General features: G+C 32.2%; 1 protein-coding gene across 4 annotated transcripts in view; it reads left to right on the plus strand.

The window, feature by feature from the left end:
• Positions 1–12,002, plus strand: part of LOC142329667 (uncharacterized) — a 112,692-nt gene that overhangs the window by 14,136 nt on the left and 86,554 nt on the right. For 3 of the 4 annotated variants that reach the window (XM_075374341.1, XM_075374343.1, XM_075374342.1), the window contains exon 3: positions 4,670–4,937. In XM_075374341.1, the coding sequence (XP_075230456.1) occupies positions 4,670–4,937 (268 nt within the window). Of the gene's footprint in view, positions 1–189; positions 421–4,669; positions 4,938–12,002 lie in introns of those variants that run through there. The other variant, XM_075374344.1, reaches the window with a different exon arrangement.

Genomic DNA, 12,002 nt, shown 5'->3' on the forward strand with positions numbered 1-12,002 from the left:
TACTGACTAGAACCGTGCACTCCTTAATTTTGTTTTTGGTGTTTGTGTTCCAGCGACAAAGTTCTACCAATCTGGTAATGACCTCCAGAAGGTGGTCCATATCCGTCTCTTCTGTGAGATCCCTTCACTGCCAGTTTCAATGACCTCCACCTTCCGTTTGGAGGCCGTCACCACTTTATTGCCAGTGTTTACTGTTAGATCCATCATACTGGATATGCCAGCATCGACCTAGGCGACCTAGCTGTCTTTTGACTTTGTTGAGAACGAAACTCAGACTCCATTTCTGCTTCTTCTGGTGAACTCGATTTAGACAACTTAATATAAAATAAGATAAATTCAATATACTTCAACTCAAATCACTTACAATTAATTACAACAATAGCTCTATCAACAAAGATATAAGTCTCTTATCAAGCTATGGTAAGCACCTGTCTTCAGTTATTAGTAATCAAATTAAAATTAAATTTTTATTTATAGTTGAGTTGAGTAGGTCCTAGAACTTTTCTGTTTCTTTATGGTCTTTATGGAGAGTTATTTTTAATAAGTGGGTGCATGGGCATTTATTATAATGTAGATTTTATTAGATGCTTTTAGGGTGAGTGGTGAGATTCTTGGGAATTTAGTCTTAAATTCTTGTATGAAGTTTATTATTTTGAGGATGATTAAAAGCCCTTTCCAATCTGTGGGACATTTTTCATTACTCTTTTCCCAGGTTACTTTTGCAGAGCCTATATTCTTGAGATTCCATGGCATTCTGGTCAGTGTTTGTTATTTACGTAAGACTCATGATGAGAATTTTATGTTGGTCCATTAGGTCAGTTATTATATTTAGTTTTCCAGTCTGCATGAGCGAGTTTCATTGTGTTTGAAAATTTAGGTGATTTGATTTGATTTTGGACTTTGTAGTTTTCTTGCCCTTGTGTGTAATGACGGAGCATCCCAATGCTTCCGATCACATGCTATTTTCTAATTGGCAGCCCACCATATCCGAATTCTACATGCTCTAAACTCTGGTGATGCTTGGTTTAGCTGGTGGAGTATGCCTTAAAAGATGTTTCATAGTTGACTGTCAAGGGGTCACTTGTAGTAGGATTAGGTCCTGAGTTACAGATCTAGATGTGATCTAGTGAGGTGTGATTTGATGATGAATGAAGCTGTGACGATTGGTTTAGATTCAGTTCATTGGACAAATTTCTCGTATATGTTCTAGATATATCCAGCCGCACCCTGTGGAGGCTCAATCTGACTTTTGTGAACGTTGTTATTGTGAAGAAACTTTACAAAGTCCTATAAAGTTATAAAGATCCTAAACAGTATGCCCTCTTACTTTTATAAGATTTTTAAAAAGTTTTTTCTTCATCATTAACTTTCATTTATTTAATATACTTGGCATATGTGCAAAATATTTCGGGAGTATTTAAGAAGCCAGATCCAAAGGAAAAAATGTTGCATTATGGCACATTAAAGTAAATCTGCATCAGGTTACATTATCTTTAAAGGATTTAAAACTACCATTGCTTCATAAAGAAAAAGTGACTTTAAAATTTGGTATGCCAGTGATTGTTTATTAAAGGAGATAAATAGAAGGAAATGTTGGAAGGACAACTTGTCAAAACTCATACTACTGAAAAAATAAACTTTATAATTAATTACATCTTATTATTTTGTATGTTGATTAATAATTTTGTTGAAAAAAAAACAGAAACATAATATTTGATTGTGAAATAAAAATCACCATCTCTGGTCTCTTAAAAAAAATCCTTTTTTGGGAAGGAGGGTCTTATAATGTAGTAAAGCTTTTCATTTCCTTCGATCAAGTTGATATTTTACTTTGTATATGATGAATTGATATATTACTTATCTTTGTAGAGGGCTTAGATGTGTTAATAGTTTTAATAAGTTTTAAAATTAATTAATAGTTTTAATAAGTTTTAAAATTAATTAATAGTTTTAATTTTAATTGATTCTTGTCCTGTGTTAGCAAGCTTGTGATTTATCAATCAAAAATCATTTCTTTACTTCATATATTTGCATTGCATTGCCTTGATTACTTTGTTAGCCAAAATTAATCTGATGTTAGGAATACCCATAGGTAATCTAGAGAATTTTTTGTAAGACTGTTCACTTTATATTTACAACTTGAAGATTCTTCACTGAAAACGTGTGGACGAATTAAATCATCACATGTTACTGGTTTGACAAAGGATATTGAGATATTATTTATCTTTAAAATTCTTATAAATGCAATTTAGTTTCTCTTCAATGTCTTACTATTTACAAGATAAGTAAATGGTAAGTATAATTGTAAATAATAATTCTGATTCTGATTTGAAATTTACAAAAACTAATAAAAATTAAACAAAATTATTTATTTCTATTTACAAAGGAAACTAACTTGTACATTTATCAATGAGTAATGACAGCTTATCATTTGTTCACAGTGGACTCGCCATACAGCTTCTTGTACTACTGCAGAACAGAACAACACTACTGCACTTTTATCACAAATCAGAATATAACTATGAAGCACTCTTTGTTTATACATTTGACTGTTATCGCGCATTCACTTCATATGTTGTCACATACTGTCTCACTTGCTAACCCTGAGCAGTATTAACTTTTACCCCAGGCTTAGGGTTGTCATGACGTAACAGCAGCCAAACCATCCTCGGTTCATTCAACTTTGTTTCACAATATTGTTCAAACCGTTGTATAATTTTAAAGATTCTTTCCATTGTTCCACTTTGTTGTTTCTAGATTTTTCCCTTTTTTTAATTTATTTGTCATTTTACATTTTTAATTTCCTCTCTTTCTTATTTTTACACTTTACATTATTAGGAACTTCTCAACCATCATAACATTTTGGTTCCTAAAAATCATTCTTAACTAGCAGAACTAGATAAAATATGTGTAAAATCTGAGTTTGTATATAGAGGGTATACTCGATCAATATTATTTAATTGAATGAGATAAATTTTTTAAAAGAACCATTAACTATGGTCGTAGTGTGGGTCTATCATTACGAGCCAAAAACCAAGCGATACAGTAAGGGTTGGAACCATCCAAGGTTTCCTTTTTGGAAAAAATTCAAGACCTACCATCTGCTTAGAGAATTATGAAATTTGATTTAACTGCCTAAAGTTCTAGTTTATTTTTGTAATTTTTGGAAGGACCTTTTGTTTACTAAAGATAATTTACAATTCAGAAAGCATTATTAAAAACTAATTTGAGCAAATATTACATATTGAATAGGTTTAATTGCATTTTTTTTTTACATATTTTATTATTATTCAAAAATTTGACAGGGTAATTATTTCTGATAAAGAAAAATCTTGTAATTGTATTTTAAATAAATCAGCAGAAAGTTTTATAAATTGTTTGATAGTATATTAAAAATGGCAACAGAAGAATAATAAGGCACTTTCTACTAGCCAAAGTATTATATTGAGTTTTACGAAAAGTTGAACAAGTAGACAACTATAATTTAATTTAATAAGAGGTGAATATAGTTACTTTTTTCTTTTAAATAAATGACTTTGTTTTAGCAGATGAAGGGTAGATGTGATGTACAGAAAGAGTAATGCTTGTTCAAAATCAATATTTGTTTGCAGACTGCACAGTCTACATGTGAAACTGTGCAGGTTCTGTAACAAAACTTCTTTGCGTAAGTGGAGTATTAGACGGATTCTAACTTAAGAATCCAAATATTGGCATTATCATAATTATCTTTATTTTCACTTCTTTGAAAGTCAGTATGTGAAGTTAAGTTTTACAGCAGTGAGGAAGTAGAGACAAATATAAGATTGGAACAGATTTGAAACCTTCAAAAAGAAAAGAATTCTTTCCTCCAGTATGTGAAGTTATGTTTTAAAGCAGTGAGGAAGTAAAATAAATATAAGTTCCAGCAGTCTTCAAACATTCAAAAAGAAAAGAATTCTTTACTGTTGGTATAAGAAAATTCTAGGAGAATGGAAGAATTTTAACTGGGAATTATTTTTGCTAAGTTTTGTCCATAGAGCAAGATTAAAAGTAGTTAAAAGCTATAAACTTTTGAAAGTAAAAATGAACCAAATTGTATAAATACACGGTTTTGAAATACCAAAAATCAAAATAGATGGTTCTACCATCTCATTTTGATTTTTACAATGTGTAAGTGCAATAATCAGGTCGTACATAGTTCAGGCAGGTTAAGTTCTTTGTGTGTTGTGGTTTATTTAATTTATTTGTCTTCGGAGCCTTTGATATTTATTATGGCATAGTTGAGCTGGTGTACATAACACATTGTTTTGTAACAGAAAGAAGTACGTTATTTAGCCATTTTTTAGTATTCATCCCAGTCTTTTGGCTATGAGATGTGTAAAGAAAACTTCAGTTACAAGGGATGCTGTACAGAGTCCCATTTTATGCTCACTCTACAGCTAGTTGCTGCGATAATGCTCCTTGTCTTTGTACACATCATACTATACTGTCTTTTATTTTCTAGATCCTTAATATCATTGCATTCTTCTTTCAGCTGCCTTTCCCGAGCTCTTTTTGTTTCTCTTTTTAACCAGTTGTTTAATTTGTGATACAACACTTTTATTTTCTTCAGTTTTTTTATTGTTCTATCTTTTCTTTTTACATCTGATTTATTATAACTCATTATTATTTAATATGCATGATTTTTTAGGTATGGGAAGAATTGAGGACCGTGGATCTTAGTTGTAATAAAATAGAGCTACTGGGAAATACGTTTTTAAGTACACCTTGGATACAGTATCTTGATCTCAGTTCAAATAAGTTGTCAGATGTTGAAGGATCATTAGAATGTTTAAAGTATTTAAAATACCTTAATTTAAGCTATAATCATCTGGATTCATTACCATTTTTGAGTCAAGAATGTTGTAGAAGCTTGGAAGTGCTTTTGTTAAGCCATAATCTTATTGAAGATATCTCAGGTATGAACTTATACATTGGTGATTATTTTTTTCTTTTTTTTAACTTTTAGGTTACAATTATTTTTCTGTTCAGCGTTTGATGATTTCATTTATTTCCCTGATAAGTTCTGTTTTGAAATTATCTTTTTTGGCTTTACGTTAAATTTATATATTTATTGTTTGTCTTTTGCTTAAGTTTTATCCTGTGTGTTTATTTTATTAACTAGATGAATAATAAATTATTAATTTCAATTTTTGAGAAGTGGTAACTGATTGGTTGGCCTAGTTCTTCCTCTGTTTTTATTTGTATTCAACATGCCTATTTTTTCTTTACCCTCTGGAACCACTGTAAGGTATTACTTCAGAGGATGATGTGTATGAGTGTGAATCAAGTGTAGTTTGTGTACAGTCTCAGGTCGACCACTCCTGAGAAGTGTGGTTAATTGAAACCCAACCACCAAAGAACACAGGTATCCACAATCTAGAATTCAAATCCATCTGCTCTCAACATATCCGTCGAATATTCAGCATGTCAGCTCTCTCATATATCTGTAGGTGTGGTGGATCCTTCCTGCATGCTATGGCTGGTGTTGAAATTTCATAATATTGAATAAAATTTGCCACCAACTAAAACGTTGTTTTAGCTTGCAATTTTGTTATCTAAGGTAGTATGAGGGCTGTTTGGAAAGTAACTTCTGAGACATTATTAAAAAACACTGAATTAAGCATAGTAACACCATTTTGGTGACTGTAAAGGTATTTTTACCATAAAGGCGTGATCTTGGTAATTTTATGAAAAGAGGCATGACAATTAATGCTGAAGCTTTTTGTGAGATGTTGAGAAAAAGTGAGAAGAGCCATACAAAACAAATGATGCGGCATACTGAATTCAGGCATTGTTTTTCTTCATGACAACACTCATCTGCATACCGTAGTATGCACTCAACTGCAAATTGTCAATTTTTTAATGGGAGTTGTTTAACCATTCTCCATAGCTGATTTGGCTCTCAGTAATTATCACCTTCTTCCAAAATTGAAGATTGGTTAGCGACCCAGCAGTTTGAAAATGATGAGTAGTACAGTGCTACTAACTGGCATAATTCACAGACGGCAGAGTTTTATGACAAGGGCATTCAAACATTTGTTTTCAAGATATGATAAGCGTTAATTTGGACACAATCGTGTAGAAAAGTAGCGTTTTTTTTATTAATTTGTGTTTTTTTAATAATGAATCTGAAGTTACTTTAAACGAATCTGAAGTTATTTCCCGAATAGCCATTGTTTGTTGTAAGGTAGTGTAGACTGTTAAAATTATGTGTTACAAGTGAAAATGAGAGAACTTTGACATATACCTGTGCTTATTTATTTTGAAAAGCACGGTTGTCCTTTTCTTTTATATTTATCTTATTTTTCTTGTTTGCTTTATTAGGATTTCTAAGTTTTTCAGATGAAATCTTTTCCTGATTTTTACATGAAGGAAGTGTTGTCCTTGGTTATTATTGTAAAAGCATCATTTTTACACTTTTTTCTTCATTTTGACCAGAAAATATTTACCTACTTTTTTGTTGGGAGGGCTGTTTTGATATAAGGTGTCGCCTTATTTTTATCATCTGTAATGACCTATCTGCTTAAATCATTTTAATTTTATGAAAAAGAAATCATTTTGTATGGTTTACAGAATATTGTTTAGAATTGCTAAGCTATATCCAATGAAGCAATGATTATTGTGTGCATTCAAATAAAAGCAAAGTTTACTCTAAATATACTGTTCATTGTATTTCATGGAATAAAAAATTTGTGTTAAAGTTTTTTTTTCATAGTTAAAACATCCACTTTATTATAATACTGTAGTGGATTTCCAAACAAGATGTAGAAAAAATTTCATTTTGGTAAATGAGTTGTACTTTGTAAGGATAAAAACATATACCATAAGAAGTTGGATGAGGAGCTTGCTGAAGTGATATGAGACACAATGGAGGAGATAAATGTGGAACGTCAGTAGAATACATAAAGGGAGTTTTGATGAGGGTGGTTAAGGAGATAATGGGAGTGAGGATGACATGAAGAAGTGATGAGTGTTATGATGAAGATTGTGAGTGGAAGGGGTGGAGGAGAGAGACGAGGCAAAGGATAATGAAAAGGGATACAAGAAGTGTTCAGAATAAATACAATAAATTGAGAAGAAGCGTAAAGTCGATGTTGAGGTTAAGAAGCATGAGGAAAGTGGCAGAACTGGAGGTATTGTGTATTGTGTAATCAAAGCTGAAGATTTTATAAGGAGGTGAATTGCTTTAGAAAGGGATATCAGCCAAGGATGAGGGGTTGTAAGTATAAAGGTGGACAGATTGTTGATAATGATAGAGGTTTAGAGAGATGGACTGAGCGCTTTGAGGAGGTTTTGAATGGGAGAGTATGGATTTGAGTTGGGTGATGATTGTAATGGTATGTTAAACAATGATATGGTTATATCAGAACCTACCAGCAACAAATTTGAAGATGCAATATCAAGATTAAAAAAATAATAAAGCTCCTGATGAGGATGGTGTGGTGAGAGAGTTGATTATATATGGAAATGATGGGTTAAAGTGGGAGGTTTATAACTGATATCGATGACATGGCAAAACAAAAGGGTACCTGATGAATGGAAGATAAATTTGATCTGCCCGATTTTTAAAAAGGGTGATAAGATGGTATGTAATAATTATAGGGGTGTCTCCTTGCATATTATTGTATATAAGATCTTTACAAATGTTTTGTTATTAAGGGTTACTCTGTTTGTGGAAGCGGTTCTCTAGGATTATCAGTGTGGTTTTAGAAGGGGGTGGGGTAGTGTGACCAGATCTTCATGATAAGGCAAGTGATGGAAAAATGTAGGAAATATGATATTAACCTGCATCTGCTCTTTATTGACTACAAAGGGGTCTTTGATAGTGTATCAAGGAGCGAGCTATTGGAGTCACTTGAAAGATTTGGTATGTTGTCAAAACTTGTTAAGTTTGTACCCTTGAAAAAACTTATTTAAAGATGACAAAGGGTAATTGTCAAAACATAATTACCCTTGATGAAACATATTCTAGGGTGACAATGGAGAGTTTTGTTGGAAGGTGTTTTGCTGTAAGATTTGAAGAGAGCCAGGGGGTGCATTGTCAACTCTCGCTGGGTGACAATGGGTAATTTTGTTGGAAGGTGTTTTACTGTAAGGTTTGAAGAGAGTCAGGGGGTGCATTGTCAACCCACTGGGTTGGTCTAGTGGCAAACACATCTTCCCAAATCAGCTAATTTGGAAGTTGAGAGTTCCAGCGTTCAAGTCCTAGTAAAGTCAGTTATTCTTACACGGATTTGAATACTAGATCGTGGATACCGGTGTTCTTTGGTGGTTAGGTTTCAATTAACCACACATCTCAGGAGTAGTCTACAACTGCTAGTCTGAGACTGTACAAAACTACACTTCATTTATACTCATACATATCATAATCATTCATCCTCTGAAGTATTCTGAAAGGTAATTACCGGAGGCTAAACAGGAAAAGTAAGAAAGAAGAGGGTACATTGTCAACTCTCACTGGGTTCCAATGGGTAATTTTGTTGGAAGGTGTTTTGCGATAAGGTTTGAAGACAGTCAGGGGGTGCATTGTCAACTCTCATTTTGTGACTAACTATATAAAGATATTACCATCAGCGAGTAGAAACATGCAAAAGATATAGAAATAGGAAATTATATTTACAAGCATGTTGAGAATGTTATTTATTTGGGTGTGCTGATAGGTTATAGTGGAAACATGTTGGATAAGGTAGATGAAGTGATAATGGTGGGTAACACAGGCTTTTTTATGTCAGTATGAAGTTATTTAAGTCATGCTTCTTATCAAGAACAATTAAGAAGAAACTCTGGTACGGCCTGTGTTAATGGTATGAAACATGGGTGTTGACAGTGAATGATGCATCAAAACTGAGAATTATTGAAAGAAAGATAATGAGAAGAATCGTGGACCGGTCTGTAAGAATGGAGATTGGTGAGTGAGAAATAATGCTAAAGTTAATGACTTTAAATAAATGCTGGAAATTGAAGATATTGTAAGATTGTTAAATTGGGAAGAATTAGATGGATGGGTCATGCAGTTAGAATGGAAGAGGAGAGGATGGCAAAGAGGATATGGAAGGAAACAATGTACAGTAGAAGAAGAAACTAAAGACCACAGAATAGGTGGGTGGATGATATGGAGCGTGTCTTGAGGACACTTGGTGTTTTTAATTAGACAAGACAGGCAGAGGATTGAGATAGGTAGTGGGGCTATATTTGAGAAGCTAGGGGTCATATCAGCGCGTAACAACTAGGAGTAAGTAAGTGAGTTGTACATCGCAGAGAAAAAAATGTTGTTTGCCTGTAGTTATATATATATTAATTTTTTTTAAATCAATTTTTTAAGAACCATACTCCTTGTACTACATACAAATATGTTTATTTTATTAGATCAACCAAAATACAGAATAGATAAAGTAGGATGACTTACCTTATTCCACTATGTATGCAGGAGTGCTTTTGCAATTCACTTTCATCAGCTGCATTATACATTCTTCTCAAATTACATTACAAACTTTATAAAATATAGTAACATACCATGCATTTGTTTATTTTGTTTAAAATTTAAAACCTTTAATCTTTTTATTTTAAACTTTTATTCGGTTAAATTAAAAATTAAAACAAAATTTAAAAATATGAAGAATTAATTAAAATTAAATTAAATTTAATTTGTAAAATTTTTTACATATGTAAACATATGACGTCAAGGCATAAAATCAAATTAAAATTAAAAATTCAAATTTAAATCAAAATTAATTTTAAGTAAAACAGTTATGTGTGTTGTCCATTAACTGAACTTACTTTACTATATACTGATTGAAATATATTGAATTATACATCACTATCAAAATATGATCAACCTAATATATTATGATCAACCTTCTGACAGAATATGAAGATGACAGTATTTTGAAAACTGGAGTAGATGGCACCACCATCTGTTTTGATAGCGATGTATAACTTAATTATACAAAGAGGATATAATAATTTTAGGATATATAATTTTATTTACACGAAGAGGATTTTTGTTTGTTTGGGATAAACAAAAAACTACTCGATCAATCGCAACCAGATTTTTACCGTTTCAAAAAAAAAAATATATATATATATATATGTAGTAGTGGAGATTTGCCAGTTAAAGCACAAATTTTAATGAATTCAATAAATGAACTGTGAACTGTTAATCTTGGTATCACTGTATGAGCTGGGTTTGAACTGAATGATTTGAATCAATCAAATGAATAATATTACAAAAACAATAGAATTAAATTTATATTAAATAAATTTAAAAAAATTCTGTTTAACAATAATCGGCTTCCCATGGGGACTGCATGTGAGGCTAGAGTGGTGAGGTATGTGAGCACCTAATGGGAGGCTGACCAATCATCACCATCAACTGGTAACAAATGGGGTGACCCTGGGGTGCTGTGTTGGTTGTTGGTTTTGGGATGCTTTTGTAATATCTCTACAAACAGTCGTCTGATTTTCAAAATTCAACTGGGGTATTAGTAGATAGAAGGCTAACTTTTGCATGTATCAGATACATTCTTGATATAACAGATCATAGTTATTGGGAGTTATATTTATAAAGTTTATTATCTGTTTGTTTGTTATCGCATCAAGAGAGAACTGACCAGTCAGTTACTTTTAAATTTGCAGGATACATTTATGTTATCCCAGGGAAGGTTTTAACCCATCGACCGAGGCCCTAGCCCCCTTGAAGGTTAAGATATTCATTATTTCTTCGCTCCCTCAAGGAGGGTGAAGTTATGAATTAAAAATATTCATTAAGGAAAAACTAGATTAATTCTTTTACTTCATTATCACATTTCTGTCACCACGGCATAGAAATAAGTTATGAATTTTGTGTTGTCAGAGGTGTGTATACTTTAGTTACCGTAGTTAGTATTATTCTATCTTTTGTAATTTAGTTTATTTTTCAGGTTTCTACAAAGCCTGAATACTGTAATTATTATTTATCAGTATTTTCTCACAACCATGTGGATAGCATTTTCTATAGCTTTAGTTTTACAGAAGCTGAAATTTTCTCGATTGACTTTAAAAGGTGTGTGTTACTTCCCTGGAGGGAGAGATTCAGAACATTAAGCTTTTCAAGAATATCAAATTTACTAGATTATCAAAAAATGTTCATTCACAAAAAGTTTGGTATAGTTGAGTTCCACTTTTTCAAGAATAATATAAATTTCTTGTCATTGTTCAAGTACAAGACAATACATTACCATTAGAAAGCCTTCATGAAGTGCTGTAGTACAAACAAAAGATATGTGTTTAGATTCCATATCCTATATGGGAAAACTATTTATACTTAGTTTTTTGAAAACTTTTGGCTTCGACCAAGTTTTCATTAAATTTACTGCTGTCACTACATATTCTAAAATCTGGTTTGTTATAAATTTAGGATTCAGGTATTTTAATGCGAGTGCTTCCTTGTGAATAATGAAGTGGGACCAAAGGGCTTTAGGGGTTTTGCTTCCGATAAAAGGTTGCAATCCTCAATAATACCCAGACATAGGCCGAGCACCATCAGTACATTAATGCACTTAATCCACTCCAAACTGTTTGTTGATGTAAAAGAATCTTAAGATTTACAGTAGGATGAATGGTTTCTAAATGGCATTTTTCTTACTTGGTAGCATTCACTAAAAATGCATTGTAGTACATTTATACTTTGAGGTTTAGTATTATAGTCCCTACTTTTCAAAAAATCTTACTAACTGTAATCACACCGCTTAAATCCAGATATCATGCCAGTCATGTAACATCACTACTTCTCAAGATAACTTGATTTTCCAACAATTATTGTGCACTGCAGCAGTGGAGCATTTCTACATTATCTTCTTGAAACCAAGGTGATCCACTAAATCATTTCCACCTATATAAAAATGTTTAAATCATATTGATGTATCTAGCTGCAGGAGCAGTTGTCACTTGACCATCCCAGTTTTTTCTGAGTTGAGAACAAACTAACACACACCAAACAAACT

This window comes from Lycorma delicatula, chromosome 9, assembly GCF_047948215.1.
Source record: "Lycorma delicatula isolate Av1 chromosome 9, ASM4794821v1, whole genome shotgun sequence".
NCBI lineage: Eukaryota > Metazoa > Arthropoda > Insecta > Hemiptera > Fulgoridae > Lycorma > Lycorma delicatula.